General features: G+C 37.7%; 1 protein-coding gene across 18 annotated transcripts in view; it reads right to left on the reverse strand.

Moving 5' to 3' along the window:
- MYT1L (myelin transcription factor 1 like) overlaps window positions 1-23,102 on the reverse strand; it is a 324,171-nt gene that overhangs the window by 46,008 nt on the left and 255,061 nt on the right. For 11 of the 18 annotated variants that reach the window (XM_075414772.1, XM_075414771.1, XM_075414773.1 and 8 more), the window contains 5 exons: window positions 21,515-21,762; window positions 18,961-19,197; window positions 17,109-17,230; window positions 16,684-16,746; window positions 16,120-16,188 (listed from right to left, as the gene is read on the reverse strand). In XM_075414772.1, coding sequence (XP_075270887.1) covers window positions 16,120-16,188; window positions 16,684-16,746; window positions 17,109-17,230; window positions 18,961-19,197; window positions 21,515-21,762 — 739 coding nt within the window. The remainder of the gene's footprint in view (window positions 1-16,119; window positions 16,189-16,683; window positions 16,747-17,108; window positions 17,231-18,960; window positions 19,198-21,514; window positions 21,763-23,102) is intronic. The other 7 variants (XM_075414780.1, XM_075414778.1, XM_075414777.1 and 4 more) reach the window with 1 other exon arrangement.

Below are 23,102 nucleotides of genomic sequence, written 5' to 3' on the forward strand. Positions count from 1 at the left end.
GTCCTGTTCCTGGTTGGCCTATTAAAATGGGAACCACTAAGCCTCTCAGGAATATCTGCCACATTGCCACAGCGCAGCCAGACTAGTTCAGTCAAGGTTTGCAGGACAGCCAGTGACTCGATTTCTCTTGCTCCCTGTATGTGAAAACGGGTGTTCTTCATATTAAAAGGTGTCTTCAAAGGCTCTTACAACTGGCCTAACTTTTCTGTTTATGACATAAAGGGAAGTTTTAGTACAAAATTAAATTAAAATTAGGTCAAATGCTGAGTACTTTGAAAATGCACTCTTTAAAGTAGGGAACTTTTCCCCTGATAAGACATTTGCATTGTGGTTAGGTCCGTAGCCTACTGGTTGCCTTGAACACCACAAAATTATCAATAGAGTAATTCTTGAAATGTTGTCTCTATGTTGCTGCTTGTTCTTTTGTATTTCATGTATCTTCTCCCCAGTGAAGCAATACCAAAGAGTCTGGTGGGCACAGCAGCATGACCTTGAATCTGTCCTGCCTGAGAGTTTCCTGGAGATCTGGGATGACTTTAACATCTATAAATTCGGAAGACTCGAAACAGTCAGCACCTCCTCAAGAAATGCTGAGAAAAGCTGTCAGATTAGGACTGCGAAGGAAACAAATTAACAACTTTCATATAGCCTGTGTCCTTAACAATGCACCACAGTCATTGAGAAGAGAATGTTCACAGCCCAGCATCAGCCATTCCTTAGCTATTCTGTTTATCTGTTTTTCATTTGAACAGAAGAGTTCAACTTGAGCATGCACAAATACTCGATCAAGAGAAGGACTCCAGAAGATCACAGGAATGGAGAAAGTTGGATCGAATGTAAGGGGGAAAGAAAAAGCTGAGTGGGAAGAATGGAAAAAATAAGAGCATGAAGTCCAATTTATAAGTTCTCTTTCAAAATAGTATATCAAATATTAGTATGAAAGACAGTCTACAAAACAGGCGGTAATATTTCTAGCCCTGTATAATTAAGAAAGAAGCAGGAGTCTTGCCTCTAATGAGAGTCTTTTCAGTCTAGTGTTATAGCAAAGCCATAAATGAATAGGATTGTAAACACCTTGGAGTTATCTAGCAAACACACCATGGGCAGCGTGAAGGCTCAGAGGTTTGCAAAAAGCCCACCCCATTAAAATAATCCAGATGACAGATAATGTAATGGACTGGAATTTTCTTCACTATTAACAGCTTGTTTCTTACTCTTCTGTTTCAAAAGAGCAATAAAAAAGATAATTTTCAGTGCACATTCAGAAAGCTAAGATAAGGTAAACATAATAGCTTGATGTAAAATGTGTTTAGGTGACTAACTGTGTCTTAGGGCTAAGAGGGTTGTTTTGTCTCCAATGCAGTTGCTGCACTGTGCCCATTAGCAACCTTGAGAAGTGCTGCTGTACCACAGAGTTCCTGTACTGGATGGGCTTTTAAAGCTCTTCCGACTGTCTGTGTTTCTATCTTAAAAACACGTGCCATCCAACAACAGGGACAGGTTAACATTTGGATAAAGGGAGCAAACTCTCACAGGTCTTGCTTTCCCAGACAGATAAAGCAGAGACACTACTTTCTATTTTGGGGGTGAAGAGTGAACAGCAAAAGAGTAAAATCCTTCAGTGTTCGTTTCATGAAAACAAGCAGCTTTCTCCCTCTAGGCCTAAAAACATTGGTCACAAGCCCAAGTGAGGAAATGTGAAAATACTGAGTGTGAATTATATCAGACTGTGAGAGGCAGTCTGGTCTAGTAAGAAGGCTAATGAACAGTAATGTTAAGGGAAATCCAGTTTTGTTACTGATTTTGTGTGTGAGTTTATACTGATTTTTGAGAAATTCACTGACATGCTCTAATTCTTGGTGCAACCGACTTGAGACTGATGCTCCATCTACACGGACTTTTAAGTATAACCTCACCATTTACTCGAATTTATCTCAGGCCTGCAATGCTAAGCAAGAAAATTAATACTGAAGGGAAAAACCCTTGGGGCGAGTCCGGTCACGAACCTATCTGCAAGTAGGACAGGTTGGGCATGACCACAGCTATGCACACTCCCAAAATTACTCCATCCCACTGCCTTGAGGTAGTCTCAGAGGGTAGACAGTGGGCAGACAAATCACCCCTAATGAAGTAACACTTACAAGGGCACAATGTCTTTTGTATTCTTCCCAGCACTCTGAGAACTACAAACACGAAGTTGCAAGTTTGTCTTGCTGCAAGACGTTGCCAGATGCTTATGGGCCTGGAGCACTTGATATATGAGGCTGAGAGCGCTGGATTGTTCATTCTTCTGAAGAAAAGTGTAAGAAACAATTCTATTTCTGTCTATGAATACCTAACACAATAGCATGGTGAAGGCATAGAAAAAGTTTTCTCAGAGCTGCAAAGCTGAAGAATGAGAGTCGATAGGGACAAGGTTCAGCATGGGAAAGTCAAACTCATTACAAATGAAATAAAAATTACCATAAGGCTGGTCCAACACTGGCTGTGGGAACTCTAACTTTGGAGACAATGAAACCTTGACTGGACAAGGTCCTGAGCAACCTGCTCCAATTGGACTTGGTCTGAGCAGGAGTCTGAACTAGGTAACATCCGGAGGTCCCTGCCTACATGATCTTGTAATTCTGTAATAGGCCTTACAAGCTGTATCAGAGAGCATACTGTTTGGCATCCTACTGGCAGTACAGGTGCAACCTTTCCTTACAGGCTTATTTCCAGAAAGATTAAGCACTATCATTCTACTTGATTTCAGTCCCTTCTTGATAGTTCAAGTTCAACCATCAGCCAATTTCTTTGTATAGTTGTATATATTTGAAATATTCGTATAATCCTTTGTATTTATGTATGCTCTTTTCAGCAATTGAAAATTACGACTGTGAAGTCCAGTTTGCAGAACTAATGAACGCTCAGAGATTCTCAGCGAGGTAGACAAAGTGGATCACACCAAACGTCCTGATCAGTGAGAGGGACTGTGTGCCTGAGACAATACTCCCAGTTTCTACTCCAGGCATCCATCTGCCTCTGCTTCGGAGTTTCCTGTCCCTCCTGAAAGGATGTTGCAGCTGTCTGGGTAGCAGTAAAAGAAACAACGGAGCTTTTAGTGCAGTATTCAATAACCTGAAATTGGTGCCATTTCACCCTAACCTGCCAGACTGCATGAGGCAGTTTGCACATTATGTGAACAAGGGAACCATCCCTTCAGCGAGGGCAGGAAGCTCCAAGAAGACCATTAAAACTGTTCCAAGCTAAACTATTCCTTCCTGTGCTGGAATCCGAGACTGTACTGAACAGCACTTAAGTAACAATTCCAGCTTTATAAGAATGTTCCGAGGTGTCATTAAGTAGAGCACTTGAAAATGAGTTGTGCTTTTTATTGTCACGGGATATGCTCTGGTGTCTTTTCTTACTTTGGCCCTCCTTACTTTCTTCTTAAAGTTAACAAAGGCAGAAAGCCCACGCTTTTGTATGATTTCCCCTTCTGCAACTCCCATAAGATTAGGCAGTGCAAGCTTGGTTTATACTGTAAACATTTCATGAAAGAGCCACTTTAATTTCGCAGTCTAATAGCTGCAGGAATAGTTTCCTACACAGCTGCACAGAGTGCTGGAGAGGTTGGAGGTTACAAACGGGGATAAATGGCTATGCAGCACAATGGCACCGCGCGACTCCAGACCGCAGTGCAGAAAACAGCTCGCTCACCCAGAAACACTTTGCTCACAGTCGGGAACGCAGGCAGAAAGTGCTCATGCTCCATCATACCTTAGGGCTCGGAGCTCTCATGCACTGCAGAATTAGAAAAGCAGCCCTGAGTGAAAGGCTAGGAACTTTGGCTTACATGATTTTTGTAAGAAAAAGGTTTCCCTATGTTTTTTCAAAGCAATACACTTCTTTTCCAAAATCACTAGTAGTTTCTCTGTGCTTATAGCCAAATATCCCTGAGCATCTATTTACTGCTCCTTACTCTGATTTCTAATTCACTTGGTTAGTTTTGATACAGATCTCATCTAAACATTGATTAATACTTCTTTCTTTCCAGGATGACGATGAAGAACCGCAACTTTCTGTTTTCAGAGTAAATGTTTAGATGTTGTATTCATACTCCGACAAAGTATTTTTAAAAAATCACTATCCTCACAAATATTCCTGCTAATTAACTGCCTTCTGACAAGGATTTGAGAGAATAATACATGGGGCAAGAACATAGCTGAAACACAGATTCTCTGTTTTGATTAGCTGAGAGGTTGTGATCCTCAACTATACATGACATGGAAGAAGAAAAGCTTCTTATTAACCTCCTGGCATGAAGTAGAGATCGGAAGAATTCCACTCTCAGCACCCATTCAGCCATAGGAAACCCACTGCTTTCAAGACGAATATAGCATCTCCGGAAGATCAACTGGAAGACTGTGGAACAGGTTACCCAGCAAACTACATCTTACAGAAATGTCTCCCATAGGTTGCCACTGCCCAGTTCTCAGTGTTGTGGACTGTATCTCTTGCACAGAATTTAATCCATTGGCAGTGTCTATAGAAACTGCCAATCTCCCTTTTTATGGTGAGGGAAATTCATAAGAAAAGAATACCCTTTGGATAAGTATCTTATTCATTACATTTACTTTACCTTTGAATGGAAAGTATTTTCACTGACATGAACCGACAAAAGTTTTTCTTAGTCTTGAAGACAACCCCACTACCTTGAAATAATGGATTTTAAACTTTATGATGGAATAAAATTATTTTTGAAATCATTCTTGATTGTGTAAGACTTTATATGAAGACATAAAACACATTTGGTCTGTGACACGTTAAAATTCACAAGAATTTTTGAAAAAATTGGAGATACGTGGTTCTGACGTAATTACTTATTATCCATTTGTGAATCAGTAGCATTTACTCTGGGTTCAGTAGAGCTAATACCAAAATTTGTAAAAACAGAATTGAAGTCAGGTAAACTATGGTTAAAACATTGTATTCTGGATATAAGTTCTGCATACAAACTGGTAGACAATTACCTCTCATGCATTAAACACTACTTATTTTTAATTTACAGAGATTTATTGTATTAAATAGAAATTAAACAAAAGTGAAAGAACTTCCTTACCAAAATTTCATTAATTAATACCTTAAAAATACCTTTTTCTTGTAAAATAAGCAATGGTAGGACTCTGTCTATGACAGTATCAACCTGAAACTTGCTTTGTCAAGTGTAATGAGTGTAAATTCTGCTCATGTGGTTATGCATGGAATTTGGTCTTGCAATATTGTTTTCACTCCATTAAAAACATGCTGCTCAGGGAAAGTTTTTCACTGTTACAGAACTTAATCTCAGATCCAAAGCCAGCTAAAGATGGTGGGAGGTTTTCCATTGACTTAGGAGGACTTTGGATCAGGTCTCAGGAAAGCCTTGGAATCACTGAAGGTCTTTTTCTGTGAATGGGAGTGTTGAGGATTAAAAGTTAGGTAGCTTAAAAAAATAAAGAAAAAAAATCTTAATAATTCCATTCCTTCAGGTTCTTCACACTGAAGTCACAACAAGTGTATTGGGTGTTATTCAAAAACAAGGCCCTTGCCCCTCCTCCATCACACCTATACTTATGGAACATACTTACGCTTTCCTGACAGATGTTTCTTGATTAGTGCATCAGAGGAAAACAAATCACCACCTACAATGGTTCCTGGAGAAGCCTTGAGGAGAAACCCATAATCTATCATTTTTTTAAAATTATTCAGTTCTTTTCATATCAATTTTTATGATTTCCCTGTTTTTTTCCACAATTTGCTTATAACTCATATTCACGCAGAAAAAAACCAGTGATTTATCTCTGCAGTCTCCAGCACACCCAACATTTACAGCTTTTAAATTAAAACTTTTTTGTGAAATACACTGAAGTTAAAATACCAGATCTGCATTCACTCCCTTTTAAAGGATAACCTTTGTATTTAAAAGAAAAACATACAAATATTTGTAGGAAATAACCAAGATGTTTTTCCATTTTTATACTTGCTGTCTGATAGCATGTCTAACTCATGGCTGAATTATAGATTCCGATTATATAGTCAAAAAAGTAATTTATATGTTGTTTACCTATTAAACTCTGAATTCAGCATTCAGTAGACATTTAACACAGGGTCATTTTAGTTCTTTCAGCTATCACCAGTTTATACAAGCAAATAAAAAATCCATAAGCTCATAATTTTACTGGCAAAATGAGTAAGTTGTGATTTTATACTAAGTTTGCTTTAACATGCTTTTTGTGTGAATTATGTGTTCAAGAACAGTGCCAGACAGGCTGGCCTGGAAAAAATGGTTTTCCACCTGTAAAATGAAAGAAAAAGAAGAAAAAGGAAAAGGAAAAGGAAAAGAAAAAGGAAAAGAAAAAGAAATAGAAAAAGAAAAAGAAAAAGAAAAACAAAAAGAAAAAGAAAAAGAAAAAGAAAAAGAAAAAGAAAAAGAAAAAGAAAAAGAAAAAGAAAAAGAAAAAGAAAAAGAGAAAAAGAAAATGAGAAAGGAAACGAAGGGAAACGAAGGGAAGGGAAGGGAAGGGAAGGGAAGGGAAGGGAAGGGAAGGGAAGGGAAGGGAAGGGAAGGGAAGGGAAGGGAAGGGAAGGGAAGGGAAGGGAAGGGAAGGAAAGGGAAGGGAAGGAAAGGAAAGAAAAGAAAAGAAAAGAAAAGAAAAGAAAAGAAAAGAAAAGAAAAGAAAAGAAAAGAAAAGAAAAGAAAAGAAAAGAAAAGAAAAGAAAAGAAAAGAAAAGAAAAGAAAAGAAAAGAAAAGAAAAGAAAAGAAAAGAAAAGGAAAAGAAAAAAGAAAAGAAAAGAAAAAAAAGAAAAGAAAAGAAAAAAGAAAAGAAAAGAGAAAAGGAGACTATGGCTTGGTGTTATAAACTGCGTCTGTATGACTTGGTTCCTTTCCTACTTAATACAGAAAAAAAGTGCTCCAGTATCTAATTTCTTTTGAATAAAATATTAATTATATTTATAGCTCTTTTAAGCTGATCATATGCTTTTGTAATGATGTCCCCATTAATTCACAGCCTGAAAATTTGGAAACTAGATTCCGTTCATCTCCATGCAGTGTTAACTCAGAAGCCTGAAGATGTTCTTTTGAATATCACTCTGATTGACTACTTTACAGCTGATCATTTTAATGAAACTAGTAAATAGTATAATTATGGAAACTGCATCTTAAATATAATTTGTTTAGATTTAATTTTTATCAAGGTTCTGTCTTTTTCTCCTTATTACCACAGTCTGAAAAAAAATATGTAACAATAGTAATGTGCTGATACAGCAGTCCTCCTCTGCCTCTTTTTTATTACAGAAAACAGATACTGCTGAAGCAGAGTGCAGTGTAGGCACAGTCAAGCATACACAAATAATTAATGGTGGCCAATGTTAAAATACTCCTCAGAATCTAGGTTTTTTTTCACACAGTGTAAATGAAATTAGCCCATGTTGAAAGAGCACAATGTCGTTATCTGTAGGAGAGAAACCAGCAGACTTTGAAGCAGTGGAAATTCTGTGTGTGTTAGGGTAGAAGAGCAGTTTTACATGCAGATGAGCAAATGTAAATTCCACTTACTGGGAATACAAAAAATATTGTAAAAGAAGGTTATGATGAGGTGCTTATGAAGGATATGGGATATTTCAGAGATATAAAACATTGATATAGATATTACAGTGCTGCAAAAAATGTGTGCCACATAAAGTCCCAATAGCACTAAGATAAAAAGAAAGGAGTGAACTTAACTGCATGGTAAAATCAGATGTTACTGTGCAGATACAAACACCAAGTAATCAAGTTAGCAATTGGCCACTCTAAGAAACCAAACAATGCAAGGAATTTTATATCTTCAAAAGATTTAAATAAGGCAATCAAACATGAATGCTAACCCAAGGGAGCAGCTGAGGGCATCTGCCCAGATCATCACCATTGTATCTTAGCGTAACTCCACTGAAGGCAATGGAGCTATGCTAATTTACACCAACTGAGGATCCAGACAATCATATTCAGGACTTTGAGTGACAAAATTACTTTTATTCTGGGGTATATATGAAAGGGTTTTGGCAAGTCTGACCAAACACAGAAAGTGCAAAACATTGCACTTTTAATTCCCCTTTTAGCAACTGTATAGTTTATGCAACTTCCCATAGGGATTGCCTCAGCACTTGGGATATACCACAGCATCATGTTGCAGATCTTTGCGGATCTGGATGGAATGAGTAATTGGTTATGATCTGTTGATTTGAAGCAAAAATGATCAACATCACAATGGGAGTTTGCACAATAACCAAATTGTGCCAAAGAAAAGACCCTTGGATTGGATACAAGCAAATGCCAGGCTGAATGAGATTCATCATGTAGGACACATTCAATGACAAAGAAGTATGGCCAAACCCAGGGAAGGCGGAGGCAACTGTACAAATGGAAAGACTCCCAGACAAGAAGGCCTTAGAGAGATTCATTGGGCATGTTAACATAACTAAGCAAATTCATTGATAGTTAATCACAATTAAGTGCTCCTCTCAGAATAGCTGCTTAGGGACCGCACAGAATGGCACTGGAATGACTGACAAGAGAAAAGTTTTAAAAATTAAAATGAACTGTTAAATAAACATTCACACTGAAATATTCGGTGATTAGTGAAGAGCTTAGGAACTAAGGGTTGTATTGTTAAAACTGCCTAAGTTCTTACTGCAGACACTGTGTTCCACTTTCAAAGTTAGGCATATAGAAGTTGCAGGGATGTGGACGCCCAGCACTTACATTCCTTCTGAAAACAAAGTTCAGACTCTTAAGTCATACAGGTTGTTTTGAAAAAATTACTCTAATTCAGTGAACGTTCATCTGAATTGAGACTATATTTCGGGTCACAACTAAGTGGCAAATGGTTTTAAATACTGATTAAAATCCAAACAGTAAAAAAGCACAGCTATCAGTATCTTTTGTTTTAAATAATAAAGTACTCAAAGCAAGCGACCATAAACGATTTGGGTATTGTAGATGTCACTGTGCAAATTAAACCTGTCATTTCAGAGCATTTCATGGTATCGAAAACTTACTAAGGCCCTGATTCTGCAAGGTGCTTCATGCAAACAATTTTGTGTCTGCATGGAACATTTCACAGCATCAGAGGTACTGATATGTAGATGGCTTTTAAGAAGCTTTTTTGAGAGTACATGCTTTTAAGACTACCTCTCAGTAATGAAAACAATGATGAGGGTCTTATGTAAACAGAACTCAAGTATTTTCAAGTATTTTAAGTTCACAAACTTAAGTGAGAAAAATGGAATGACTCAACCTTACCAGAGTCCGAATGAGTTATTCTAACAGAAAAAAAAGCCCAGCCACTTCCATATGTAAAACTTATTGCGACTACAGAGATGAGGTTGCTGCAGATGATGGGTTTCTATACAAAGGACATTATCATAACACCACACAACATGAGGTTGGAAATGCTAGGTATAACCTACAGTGCCCATTTGAGTATTGAGAAGTGCAGGAACAGAGCCCAAGGTGTTCTGTTCTGGCCAGGCATGCATGCTGCCATCAAAGATAAGGTATCCAAGTGGAAATCTGCAATAAATACAGGAAACAAAAATGCAAAAAAACCCCACTGAAACCACATGAGATTCCTAATTTCACTTGGCCCAAGGATCTAGTTGAACAAAATGGGAAAGATTATTCCTTATAGATGAACTTATATTGGGGATCTATGTTCCTTCAATTTTTTTTTAATAATTTAAATTAGACTTGCACGCTAACTTGCAATTTAATAACACATTAAAGACCGCAGTTTGTTTTACCATAACATTGCAGATAAGTTAATAAAACACTATCATTTACAAATGACTCGCTCTAGTAATTTTTAACATTATTCCAAATACATCGCTTCTGGTCCTTGCAATCACATTTTCCATAGAGAAGTTAGCTAAAACATCAAGGAACTTAAAAAACTATCTGCAGATTCAAAGGATACATAATTAGCATCAAAGGAGTATTTAATTATAACACAAGATGGCTTACTAAGCTCAACAACCTCAGTATTCAAGAAAAACTGTAATGACAACTTCTATTAAGTCTCCCATGTAGGAAAAAAAAAAAAAAGAGGACATAAACAAGAGGGGTAAAAAAGCAGTAATAAGAATGGAAATGGTTATTCCTCTTGCAACAAAGAGTATTTTTCTAAGAGAAAAGTGAGTGAAAACTATGTAATAGGTCATAGCCTTACTGCATTCTTATAGGAGCACAGATGTAATCTCAGCAGGAAAACAGAAAGGAAAGGAAGGGAAGGGAAGGCAAGGCAAGGCAAAGCAAGACAAGGCAAGGCAAGGCAAGGCAAGGCAAGGGATAATATTCCTGTGCAGATGAAGCAAAAAATGTAAACCCAGGCACTGAACATCAGAAACATCTCAAGTGGCAAACACAGGATGTAGGTGGAGAAATCGCTTCAGCAGCTAAACAGATCTCTGCAGAAGTAACTGATTTGAGTACAAAAAGTGGCTGTATATTGTGAGAGCTATTAAGGTTTATAGATTGTAGGTACCAAACAATGTCTAAGAATAATCTGGTTACCTGTCTAAAGAGGGCAATGTTTCTGTGGTGTTTTACTAATATATCCTATTAGTTTTTGTTTCTGCATTTTAGTTCTGTATTTGGAGAAGGCTTACTTTTTGCAAGACCACTAAAGTGAGTAAGAAAATATTACTTTTTTTCCAGTAATACTTTGGTTTATATATTCATCAGAATAAATTCAACGCAAGCTTCTCCATTCCTCACAGGATATCTCTTCTTCCCAGTTGTTAGTTCTTGCTGAGCAAGTTGCAGTAAAATTACACCAATAGAAAGTAGGTGTTAAGAGGTTATACTAACATGGAAGAGTTTCCCTTGAAGTATGAGCTACCAATATCCTTTCCATCCAGAAAAAAATGTACTGCATGGAGTTGTTCTTCCTGGAAGAGTTGTGGTTAACAGGGAAAGCGTCAGAGAAGCTCACCTTTCCATCTGAACTGAATGGAAGACACTACTTGGATGACACATCTGGGAATAGGGAGACAAGGATAAAAGGAAGATAAGAGTAGACGATGACAACCAAGAATATGGACATTAGAGCAGAGTGACATGGAAAGAAGAAGGAGGCACAGAAATTCCAACTCTTACTTCATTGTGGAGAACGTGCAAAAATAGACTGATCTCCTCACTTTGAGTTAAGAAGAGATGTGGAAAAGAAAAGCTCTCAGGCTTCATTGTAGAGAGGGAAATGAGACTGTACTCCCCCCTCAAAGTGTCACAGGGGAATACCAAAAGATGTCCACCACAGAAAACAATGACATGCAAAATCTACACAGAGACACAGGTCTCTGGGTCTGAAGGACTGGCTGTGTTACAACAGCATCAGATAATACCCAAACTTGGAGACATCTGGTTGAACTGCAAATCTTTCTGAGGTTCAGATTCTTTAATATAAGCACTAATAGGATTTTCTGGCAGAAAACTGACCCAAAGAACAAGGGTAAATGTTGACAATTTGATAGTCAGTTCCACAGTAGACTAAGCTAATACGTAGTTACCTATTTCCTTTGAAAAAGTATGATTATTTTTACATCGTAGTAGCACTAAGTAGAACTAAGTTTGTCTTTTTCTGGGAGTTTCTGGTACCCAGGTACTCTGGTTCCCATGTTGGCAGTACATCGAGTAGGATTGTTCTCAGTCAGTATGATGCATTTTAGCTGAGATTGATTTACTGACGATCAAAATGTGTCCTTTTAAAAACAATCATTAATTTTAGGGTTTTCTTAAATTTTTTTTTTAACAAGATCAAAAGTGCTTCAAAATGTTGCTTTTTTTTACAGTATTTATAATTCTACAATGGGATTACAGTTTTGAAGTAACTGTAACTGTTAGAAAAACCTTCTATGATAAGAAGTAAATACGGAAAACTGATAAGGAAAAGCCCCTGGGTATGATTAAACCAGATTTAACTTTTGAATATTTCAATATTGGTAGCTGTTACTGGGTGGGCTGTTAATTGCTTTCCCATCATAGTTACGTTTACACATCAACATAGTGTCCCTAGGTCCTTTAAAAATTAGTTGCTTTTCACAAGTATTATAACCCAAATCTTAATGCTGGAAAAGTCTGGATTCTTGCCAGATATTAATTTCTTCGGAGACCCTTAAAGCTGTTGACCTCTTTTTTTGCCAGCAGCAGTAACTGAGAACTAAAGCTGAAAAAATCCTTCTGCTATCTGATGATCGCTGACCAGGCTGCGTAACTGCTTTGGTCTGCCGATAAACTGCATAAAGACTCTCCTGTTTCCACCTGGGCTTTGGGTGAGAGTGGAGAATCATACAAACTGCAAAAAAAACCCGAGCAAGAAGCCTTACAGAAGAGAAGCATGGTCAGTATGGAATAATTTGGCCGACCCTGGAACAATTTAATTGAAAGCTGCCACATTATTTTTCTGGGAGCCAGGAAATGGGAGTGATGGAATTTATGGAGCCACAACTACCGAAAGGCAATACAGTGAGCATAACTGTTTAGCAAAATAAACTTCTGCCTAACCTTTTCAGACTCCTGTATTAATTTATGAATATTATGTGAATGATATTATTTGAATGGATATTATTTGAAGTGTCTGATATTTCTGATTTTAGTTAGGGCTTAAAAAGAACCAGTGTGTTAGCAAAATTCCAGTTAGGAAGCAGCATTATACATAACTTGAGTGTGTTGTACAATGCACAGAAGGACATCATGAATTGGTAAAACGTGATATAAAGGCTTTACCAGCACATATGCGATATCTGCTACATAAGCTATGCATGACAAAGCCACAAAAGTATGAAATCTTTCCAAACTATGAAGTCCAGAAGTGTGATCCCCATGCTGCACTCCATTCTTCTACCGGGCTATCAGTTGTTCTTTGTACCCCACGCATTAAAAAAGTATATGCCTGAAATTTTATAGAGGTTGAAATCTTCATGGATGACTGGAAACAACTACATCGTAAACTGGAACAAGGAATAAAAGATGAAGAAGTGATGGGAACAGTACAGATTGGAAAGGACAGGACAGAAGGGATCTCAGCTTGGGATATAGTCAAAAAATGTGTATACATTTCTCTCTACAGCCTGGGGCAGGAGCCAAGGTTACTGATTCTCACTGCTCTTCCACTGTCAGTAAATATGTATGACACACTCCAGCAATGTTTCCCACCTCCTCCTGGTGCCAGTCCATGCAGAGCGTTATATGTTTTACTGCTGTTTGCTACCACAGTAGTTCAGGTGACCTACACAGCGGATATCAAAAGTTCCCATGGTGGCTGGTGGCCTGACAGAGAGCCAGTAGAATCCCACATTATGAAATTACTGCTTCTTTTCAGTTTGCTCTTTTTAAAAGCAAGAAAATTATACCCCCAAAGCTCACACACAGAAATATAACAGATGTAAACGAAGCATTCCACGGTTTAAAAATTCCAAAACCAAAATCGCTTATGTAGCTTTGGTTTAGCTGTTTTGTGCACACGCATTATCATTTACATGATCACATCTTCTTCCATCTTAGGCAAAGAACAAGAGCATAAATGAGAGCTGTATAAAGGATGCTGCCATCCATAGGACTCCTACTTCCCTGCTTTCGAACATATGTGAGAAAAGCAAAGATGCTTTATTTCTCTCACTGTACCAGCTTCAGCAGGATGTAGAGATACAGGACAATAAAAATATAAATGTGGTGGAGACAGAAGATGGGCTGATTTGACAAGAAGCTTGAGACGGGGAGCAATGCAGAAAAAATGATGAAAGAAAACAGGACAGAGTGAGCAGACCAAGTGGAAGCTGGGACTGATCAGAGTTTTGGGGGAGGAGAATGGATAGTCCCATGGCTTTTCTGGAACACTGGACTCTATCCTGCTTTTTCTGTAGAGTTCATCCCTTTCCACAAAGGGTCAATCACTCATCATGTAGAACTGCTGAATGGCTCCAACCAGTGGCTCCACAGCTCCAACCAAATTCAACAGGTACTTGGCTTTGAACATATACAGCCTACAACGCAAAGAGCTCTGACAAATTGAGTCCTAGAAGTCTGAAACTGAGCAATCAAAATCATATGCTTAAGTTTTCTGGCTTTAAAACAGGGATAATACCAATCCTGACTGACTTCCGTGTACAATTGCAGATGAAAAATAATTAATTCCTTTATAACTAAGATAAATTAATTAGGAAACACTCAGATGCAATGACAGTGACAAATGTGTGAGTGAATTAGTAGTTCTATCTTGAGAGTACAGTTTGATAAAAGTGCAGTGAGTAACAGACAGGGTCACACATAGGATAATGAGGAAAACAGAAGAAATTCTTTAGTTGCTTATGTGGTTATTGTTGTCTGCCCTGTGCAACGAATTACTTTGTTGTCCTGCAGAAAAATATGTGATCAGAAAATGAAGAATTGCCTTGTAATCAAAATGCAAAAGAGAACTGAGTTAAGTTAGCCTGCTTAAAATTCCAGCATTTCTTAACTTCTAAATTCACTTAGTGTTTTTATCTGTTCACTAGGTCTTATGATAACTACTAAAGAAATAATTTATACTAAATGCTAAGCAAATAATAGATGTTAAAACTAAAAATGTAACTTTAAACCCGACTTCGTCTTGTTCTCTTTGCTTAGGCAAAACTTGAAATAGGTAGAGAGAATGGCCTGAGATAGTGTGGTCTCAGGTTCAAGTTAACCCTTTTTTCTTTCTGGTCTGCATTCAGTAGGTTTGACTGCAGATGCTTGAGAAAGGCAAAGTAGATTGAGTAACTCAGGAACACTTTCCTAGCACAAGTGGAAACTCTATAAAGGGTTAGAGCAGCAAAGTATGTGCTTAAAGTACTATTCATGCTGTCCCGTGTCTGTGTTTTGTTTATGTAACTACATTTTGTCGAACATCTGCTACTTGACCCATCCCAGCCCAAAATACAGATCCATATCTGAGTTTCTTTGGGGTTATGTGCCCACGCCTGACTCTGCTTATACTTACATGTTTTCCCCAATTTCATTTACATCCCTTCCTCCTGCATATCACATAGCCTTCTAGCAGTAGATACCAGCATGATCTAAACTGACAGTTTCAAAATGTTATTTTTGATTGGGTGGGAAACAAATTGTAAATTTTGCACCTATTGTTTGCATCTAGTGACTAGATAAGGTAAGCCTAGAGAGCAATCTTACTTCAGCAGCACTATCATGCTTGTTTTCTTCTCATTCCACGCTTTACAGTTGTGTTTTTCATCAAGATACGTACTGAACTCAAGAAATGCTATTTAAGGCACTCACGTATAGTAAAGACAGAATACTGCTTGGCATGGTAGCATAAGCTATCCATTCATACCCTCCCTACCCAGTTTTTCCTTGTCACTTGTGAACATCTTTCCATATTAAACATAGTACTAACTCAGGAGTACCACTGTCTCATAGCGCTACCAAATGCTGTAGTTCTTCCACATACAGAGTTTCCATCAAGAAGGAAGACAGATCAAAGCTTAAGTCTCACAATTCTCTGACTTTCAGTGCTCACAGCTCACTCCAAAGAACTGAAAGGAACTGTAAAAATGCATTTTAAGTAGGGGAATAACTAAGTAAACACTAAAAAACTTAGTCAAATGCGAAAATGCATTAAGCTGTTAACTGTGATACAAACCTGGGGAAAATTATGCAAGCATTAGGGATAAACAAATTGTTTGCTCTTCCCTCCAATCTCTGTCTGAGAAACTGTAGCACTTTACTGGTTATGTAACCAGAGGTATTTCATCAGTCTAATGGCATGAGAATTTTCTGTTCTGACTAGCAAACTCAAACGTTCAGAAAAAACTGAACAGGAATTCAAACATTTAGATGAAATTAGAGAAGTTCTGACTTTTGTCCATCCCTATCACCTAATGAATACACAAAAGGACATACTATGTCAACAGACTTATGCAAAAAGCCAGCCTGCATGGAATTTCTAGAGACTTCAACACATGTTCCAAGCAGTATCAGCCGCTTCTGCAGCAGTTCTCCAGACAGTGTTTCTAATTCCTGATACAATTATACACAATTTATGGTCAAATATATATTTATAAAGAAAGCATTTGTTTCTTACTTGAGTTCTTGTGAGCTTGTGGCCAGCATACTTCGAATGCTTTTGTCAGCCAAGGGACAGCCAGATAAACTGTAAGACATGGCAGGACATACAAGTAAGTTAATCTTCTTATTAACTGAACAATCCCAAACAAACACAACATAAAAATTAAAAAGTAAAAGTTTGTAATGCAGAAAAGCGATGGGGCAAGTGCTGTAATATTGAATTTTGTAATATAGTTAACCCTCTGAATATATTTAGGTATCAACATTAGTTCCAAAATTACATACTGTAAATGTTCTTGTTTTGTTTGTTTCTCTATGAACTAGTAGAATGTAACAAATAATATTTGAGATTCCTGGGTTAACTACTTAAATGCTTAAGAATACTTTGGAAATTTTAGTAATCTATTTAAAAATAAAAGACGTTTATACAACACACAAATTAGCATGCTTTTAAGATCAACATATATTACTCAAAGGGTTAACACATAGTTCAACGTTTTACTTTGACAGCATTGTTGAGGTAAGCTGAAAACAATAAATTGAAAAGACAGAATCCACCATGAAAAAAATGAAGTCACACCTTCTATGTGAGGCGTAATTACCAGTCACATGACCACTCCCATCACACCCTGGTGTTGGACATCTGCCACCAAACAAAAACAAAAACAGCCAAAATAGTAAGTATGTTTAAAAAAAAGCTTTTAAAAGTTTCATTGTTTCCAGTTTAGCTGCAATGACTGCAAGGGGTTTTAAGCATCCTAATCGAAAAGCTGCAAAATGAACAGGTTTAAATGAAAATGGCGTCTCAATACAATATAGCATCATTAAGAACAAGCAAATACACGTTAGCTTATCACTTTACTTAACTGGCAGTTCGAAACATTTATATGCTGCAAATGTTGCATGCTCATACTGCAAGGCGTATATGTACTCGTTTGTTTAAAAAAAGACAAAGAGAGAAGAGGTTAAAAGGAGAAAAATAATTTCACCTCACATTATGCTTACGTTATTAAATCCTTTTTGCTCTCTTTGCATTGAGGGTATTTGGGTTTAGGACTTGGGATTGTAACTTCACCAGGATACCTTCTTTCTTCAAGCGCCTCTTGGAAAGGATCCAAATCTTCTGGCTACAGGCAAACAGAGACGCATTAGTTTCAGCTAGGTGAGGCTACAACTTGAACGAAATAATGCAGAGCAGAGTTATCAGATCTTATCTCCTTCTTTACCCTATTCTGCCAGAGAAAATTAATTAAATTATTTTACACTCCTTATTAAACCTTCAAATAATATTTTGATATTTCAATGAAAACTTCACAATATGTGGAATTTATAGTTTATTTAACTAGAAAAGAAAAAAAAAGAGCAAAACACAGCCTTTTCTATAGCTGTCATATTATCTTGCTTTAAAGGAAACCCTATTTTTTCCTAAAGTCACCGCAAAACAGAAAAATGGAAAAAGATGACTAAATACAGTATCTTATGCTCCAAAATGCCATCTTAAATAACATCTCTAATAGCTTAGAACATCTCAGAAATGACACAGGAGCAATCTTAACCTCTACACATAGAATCTCAATCTGGGGCAAACCTCAATGGGCCTGTCTGGCAAAAAAGAACTATATCATTTCCAATTAACTTTACTGATGCATTCAGAAACTCTGAATCATCTGTTTCAGGAATGAAGTGGCTGAATGCATTGATTTAGCTATTCCTGCAGATGGTGCTACAAACACCACAGCAGAAATACAGTTCTGCTTGCTCTGAAAAAACAGGCTATGCTCTCTGTTTTACCTCACATTTCCTTGATAGTGACAGATTTCCTCCCAACTTCAGTGAAAGTAACAGCAAAACAGTAATTAACACCAGAGCTAGAATGTATTCAGTGTAACTAGTGAAAATATCACTTTGTTATATGTTTCGAAGTTACTGAAAATAGGTTTATGTTTTAATTATAATCGGCAAGACATGCTACACACAAATGATTAGCCTAATTTTCTGTTCCAAATGAAGAAAAATCAGAACAATCTCTAGCAGTCTCCAAACAGCTAAACTGCACTTAGTGCAGCATTGTAACCTGCACAGTGGATAAGGGTTGAAACCTGATGAACAAAAAAAAGTGACACAGAACTTTGTCAGCAGATCTCTTCAGTGTCCTGGCTGTTCTAAGTTTTGAAAAGTAAAATAAATTCACTAACATATTTTTTTTGTTTGCCTCTTCTGTTTAAATGGGTTTGCTGTTGTCTTGATATTATGAATTGAAAAGTAACACTGATTTCTAATATTTCTTCTTTGTATTCTTGAAAGAAAGTATTCCATTAATATAGGCCCCTTCACACAGAGCTATGAGGAGCGTGTAAGTAATCTAGAAGAAGATTAGCTGAAATAGTTGAAAGCTTACATTATACTCTGCTGCTTTTCTTTAAATTGATTTCTAAGTAATACATGCTTTCAAATACTCAGCACATCATTTATGGTTTTCAAATTCAGGAGAATATCTTCTCTCGAGAGCTGATTATCCCCATATTGCATAGCTATGTCAACTTGCTTATACAGAGTAATGTAATCTGGATATAGCAAAACATCTTTACTGCAGAAAATATTTGTTAACAAGATGATGCTGTTAGAAAACATGATTCACATTCATGGTTCAAATGTTGTCTTACGTAACTTAGTCACAGATCAGATGTGTGCCAGCATGATATAGTCCTAAAGATTAATCAGAAGAATGTTCTTTTTGTAGAAAACCACCATTTTTATCGCGTATTAATTTTGTTTGCTCTTTCACTCCAAATTTCAGAAATTTAATGAATTACCAAAATCAGATTGCAATAAGAACTAATAGATGAAAAAGACATACATTAATCTCTTTGGAATCATCTTCATCTATCCTACTGGGCTTCATTTTAGTGTAGTCCACTGGCAAGTCCCAGCAGTCACCCTCGTTCAGTTGGTAACACCGGTTATTCATCACGGCTTGCCGCTGTGGGGACATTGGCTCCAGTGGTGTCAAAATGGTACAGCAACCATCTCGCTGCCTCTGCTTGTTCATGCTCAGATCCAACGTCCCATTTTCATCGACTTCCATATCAGGATTCTGTCAAAATAAGAAAAATATTGTTAATTCAGCTTTGCACTAGCAAACTGTTACCTCTCTGTGTTCTTCAAACTGATTGCCTAGCCGAATGATAAAATCCTTTCCTATTCCTGTATAGATTGTAAGCATTGAGCCCCCTCCCACACATAGCATGATGCTGTTACACAACATTAATGCTGTTAAAGTAGATTTCTTCCTGAATGGCTAATCTGATGTTTGGGGGAAGAGAGGAGGGTCTTCATTACCCTCCTGCCACCTGGCACACAGGTGCCAAATTTGGAATGAAAAGGAGAAATCTCTACAGGTATTTCCTTGTCATTGTCTTTATGCTCGTGATTTATTCTGTGACAGGTAAGTATCTATGACGTAACATCTGCATAATCCTTGTTTCCACTCCTGACACATGTCTGGATGATTAGAGTAACAAAAACCAGCTAGCATCAAGCAATCTTTGTTTCTTTGTTTCTTCTAACATTAACAGTCAATGCTTGAATAGATAATGTCAGAAAATTAAACAGAGAGGTAGGGTACCAAAACAAGTCCTTTTGGACACCATTTGCCAATGAGGAAATACATTTGAATTTCACAGTTCCTCCCCTGCAGATGTTTTAACATTTCATATATATTTCATCTTTATAATCAATAAATTTACGTAGTGGAATAGTTGCAACAATAGTTGTGCCGAATTCTGCGGTGACTGAGGTATTGTGAAAAATAGGGTGAGTATGGGCTCTGACTTTCTTTTAGAGAAACAAAAAATGGTTATCTATTATATTAGGTGAGGAGAAATAAGATATCTTAAAATGAAGACAAATTTTTTAAAAACTATGGACAGGTAAAATGAAAATGCTTTCAGAAGATCCCTCATCCTTTCAAACATGAAACGCTCCATAAGAAATTTGGTTTCAAAACTAACGTGAATGTGACTGACTCCTCATATGTCTGACGACTTTCTCTCCTCCGGAGTCACAACAGAGCCGCAGAAAAGCACTGTGAATGCAAATCTCTCTGAATTACTGCCTTGTGTCAGAGCATGTATCTAATTGCTGCTATGCTGCTAATTTAATTTAGAAGATACTTGTTTATCTTCTCAGATTCATTCTTCCAGTCTCAATCTAGGGTGACACATTAGGAAAGAGGGCCCTTCTGGTTTAGACACAGGGGATTCTTAGCTTTTTATTCCAACTTTTCCCATTGTGTTGATATAGAGAACAACTGCGTTTATTTACACGCCAGAAACAGATTTCCCTCCTGAACAAAATTAAAAAATTAACATAAAAAGCAGCATTTGAAAACAAAGTCACCAGCCACTCTGGCTTAAATAACGATTATACTAATGCCTACTGCTATGAATTTAGTTTGTTATGAATGATCAAGGGGCTTTACATGATGAGGGGAAGAAAACCTTTGTCTATATGTAGCAGAACAGAACATGTCTGCCAGCTCACAAGCTCTTCTATAAGCACAAAAACGTTTCCTCTGCACTGCATCTGTCTACTTAGCCATCTAGTGGTCTCCTATAGGTTGCACCGTACTGTTTGCTGGTGCAAGTCAAATACTCCTTTCTTAGTAGCTATCAGAGTCGAAACTTAACGATTACAATGAAAAAAAAAATCTTCTGGCAAATCTTTAATGAATGTAAACAGTGCACTGTTTTTCTTAATATACATAGCTCAACAACAAAAGCTTTTATTTGTATCTTTATAGCCATTTCATAATATACTGAGGCTCTGTGAACATACAGAATATTAGTGACCCTGCACAACTGTTAGACACATTTAAAGCCTCCTGTGCTGGAGGATTTATTCATTTCAAATGTACTATGCAATGACTTTCGCACTGTGATATCACAGACAGGCAAGAAATTACAACATATAAGAAGCATAGATTTCTTTGTACTAGATCTTACAACCCTAGGTCCCATTTGTGACTTTTAAATGAAAATACACTGTTAAATCTTAATCATTTCACAAAATGTATGCATCAGACAGTGTTTAGCAAAAAAATCACTTGAGCAACCCAAACATCTTTCATAATCATAGATCTCACTAGCAAGAGACAAAAAAAGAGGGAGCACATGCTATCGGTATCACCAGTCTATGTACCGATCGGGAATTCCCGAGATACTTGTGAGGAATTTTCATCTTTTTTTTTTTTTTTCCCTCCCTGCTATAGCAGAGCCACCACATTATGTTAATTTTGAGGAAAAGTGAAAAAAAAGCAAGATGTACTACAGCTATTCTTCTGTCTATCGGGGCCACAAAGCTAGTGCAGTAAAGAGAAATCTTCATCAACAAACAGAATTACTAATTTTTACCCTTGCACAGAGATCCTGAGGCTTAGTGGAGAGGTTCTGAGGCATCTCCCTGCAGCGAGTGGAGAGATTCAGAATAGCAGTAGCAGCCATGTGCGCTGCCTCCATGTCATGAGTATAGTCAAAGCTGCTCTTGCTGCAGGTACTGCTGGCACTGCTGCCTCCACCACAACTCATATTGCTGCTGCTGCTAGGGGCATAACTGCTTGTTGTGCTGCTGGTTGGACTCGAATTCTTACAGTAGCGTTTAGCTGTGGGAAGAAATATGACAAGGATGACTCAAAAGAACGAGCATTCTGCATAAGTGAAGAGAAAAACAAACTGCTGGAGGTGAAATTTATAATGAGCAACAGTAACTGATGCCAAAAAAAAAAAGCCCGCAATAAGAATGATGGCTGTATTTCTTGATTTCTGTCTGTGACTTTTATACGCTACATACGTGAGCTTGTATGAAACAACTCCTGTAACAATCTGCATGATGTGATCAGTAATCATTCTGACAAACAGGCTGGATTTAGAAAACAATAAAAACACAGAAACACTGCTTTTACCCCACATATATAGTCAGACAGAAGGCAGGATCTGCTCGGCTCCTTAATTTTTATTAATGAGGGGCAAGATAACACTATGGGACCTTTTCCTATTTACATGTTACTGTTAATTTAAGGCCTAGACTTCCCAGAGCTGCTGGAGATCAAGGGCACTGTAAGGCTGATGGGCTTGGTCTCTGGGCCACAGTGCTACCCACATGTCCTCAAACATCCCAGCCTTCCTAAAAGGTTCCTTCTTCCTACATCACAGGCAAATATTATGACACTGGCCATCCGAAAGCAGAGGAACATAATGGAAGAAGAAAGGTGGTGGTCACACGTGAGTTTTACCATAGCTTGCACAAAGGCAGAAGCAGTGGCTGCATAAACAGGAATAGACGTAAGTGAAACGTCCCCACCTTCAAACAACCCGAGCACCTACATCCCTTCATATAAACAGTAAGGATCAAAGACACCCTCCCTGCTCATGCCGAGGACAGTGGCACTCAGCCATAGTCGGACCAACAGAAGCCGTGAGCGGTCACAGAGGAGCTGAGGCACTGACAAAGCTCACGTCCAGCCTGTCTAAATACAACGCAGCACGGTGGCTGCTTTTAAGAAACGCTCCCTGCAGCCAAAGGTATTATAGTAATAATGGAAAACAGCCCTATTAGCCCACTTCATTCTCCAACTCTCTTCCCTAATAAACTGTTTTAAAAGTGCTGATATAAAATGCAAGAAAGTGTGAGCTCAACTCCTAAAAGTTTATGTATTTTCAAAAAAAAATAAAAGTCAAGGTCAGAGGATACAGACACGCATATCAGAGCGACTACTTCCCCTTAAGATGGAAATGTATACTGCCGAGACCGCACCTTATAGCACAGTATAACAATAACCAACTAGCATGCTGATTAGAGAGCTATACAAAAAAGGTCAGGCCCTAGCTAGAGCTCTTCCGTGATGGGCTCCATTTAAATGCCAGGCTCTTCAGGTGTATTTGTCTGAGCAGACATACATATAATAATCTGCTCCCATGAGCACAGCCCATTTGTGAACCACAG

The sequence above is a fragment of the Opisthocomus hoazin genome, chromosome 2 (genome assembly GCF_030867145.1).
Source record: "Opisthocomus hoazin isolate bOpiHoa1 chromosome 2, bOpiHoa1.hap1, whole genome shotgun sequence".
In the NCBI taxonomy this organism is placed as follows: domain Eukaryota; kingdom Metazoa; phylum Chordata; class Aves; order Opisthocomiformes; family Opisthocomidae; genus Opisthocomus; species Opisthocomus hoazin.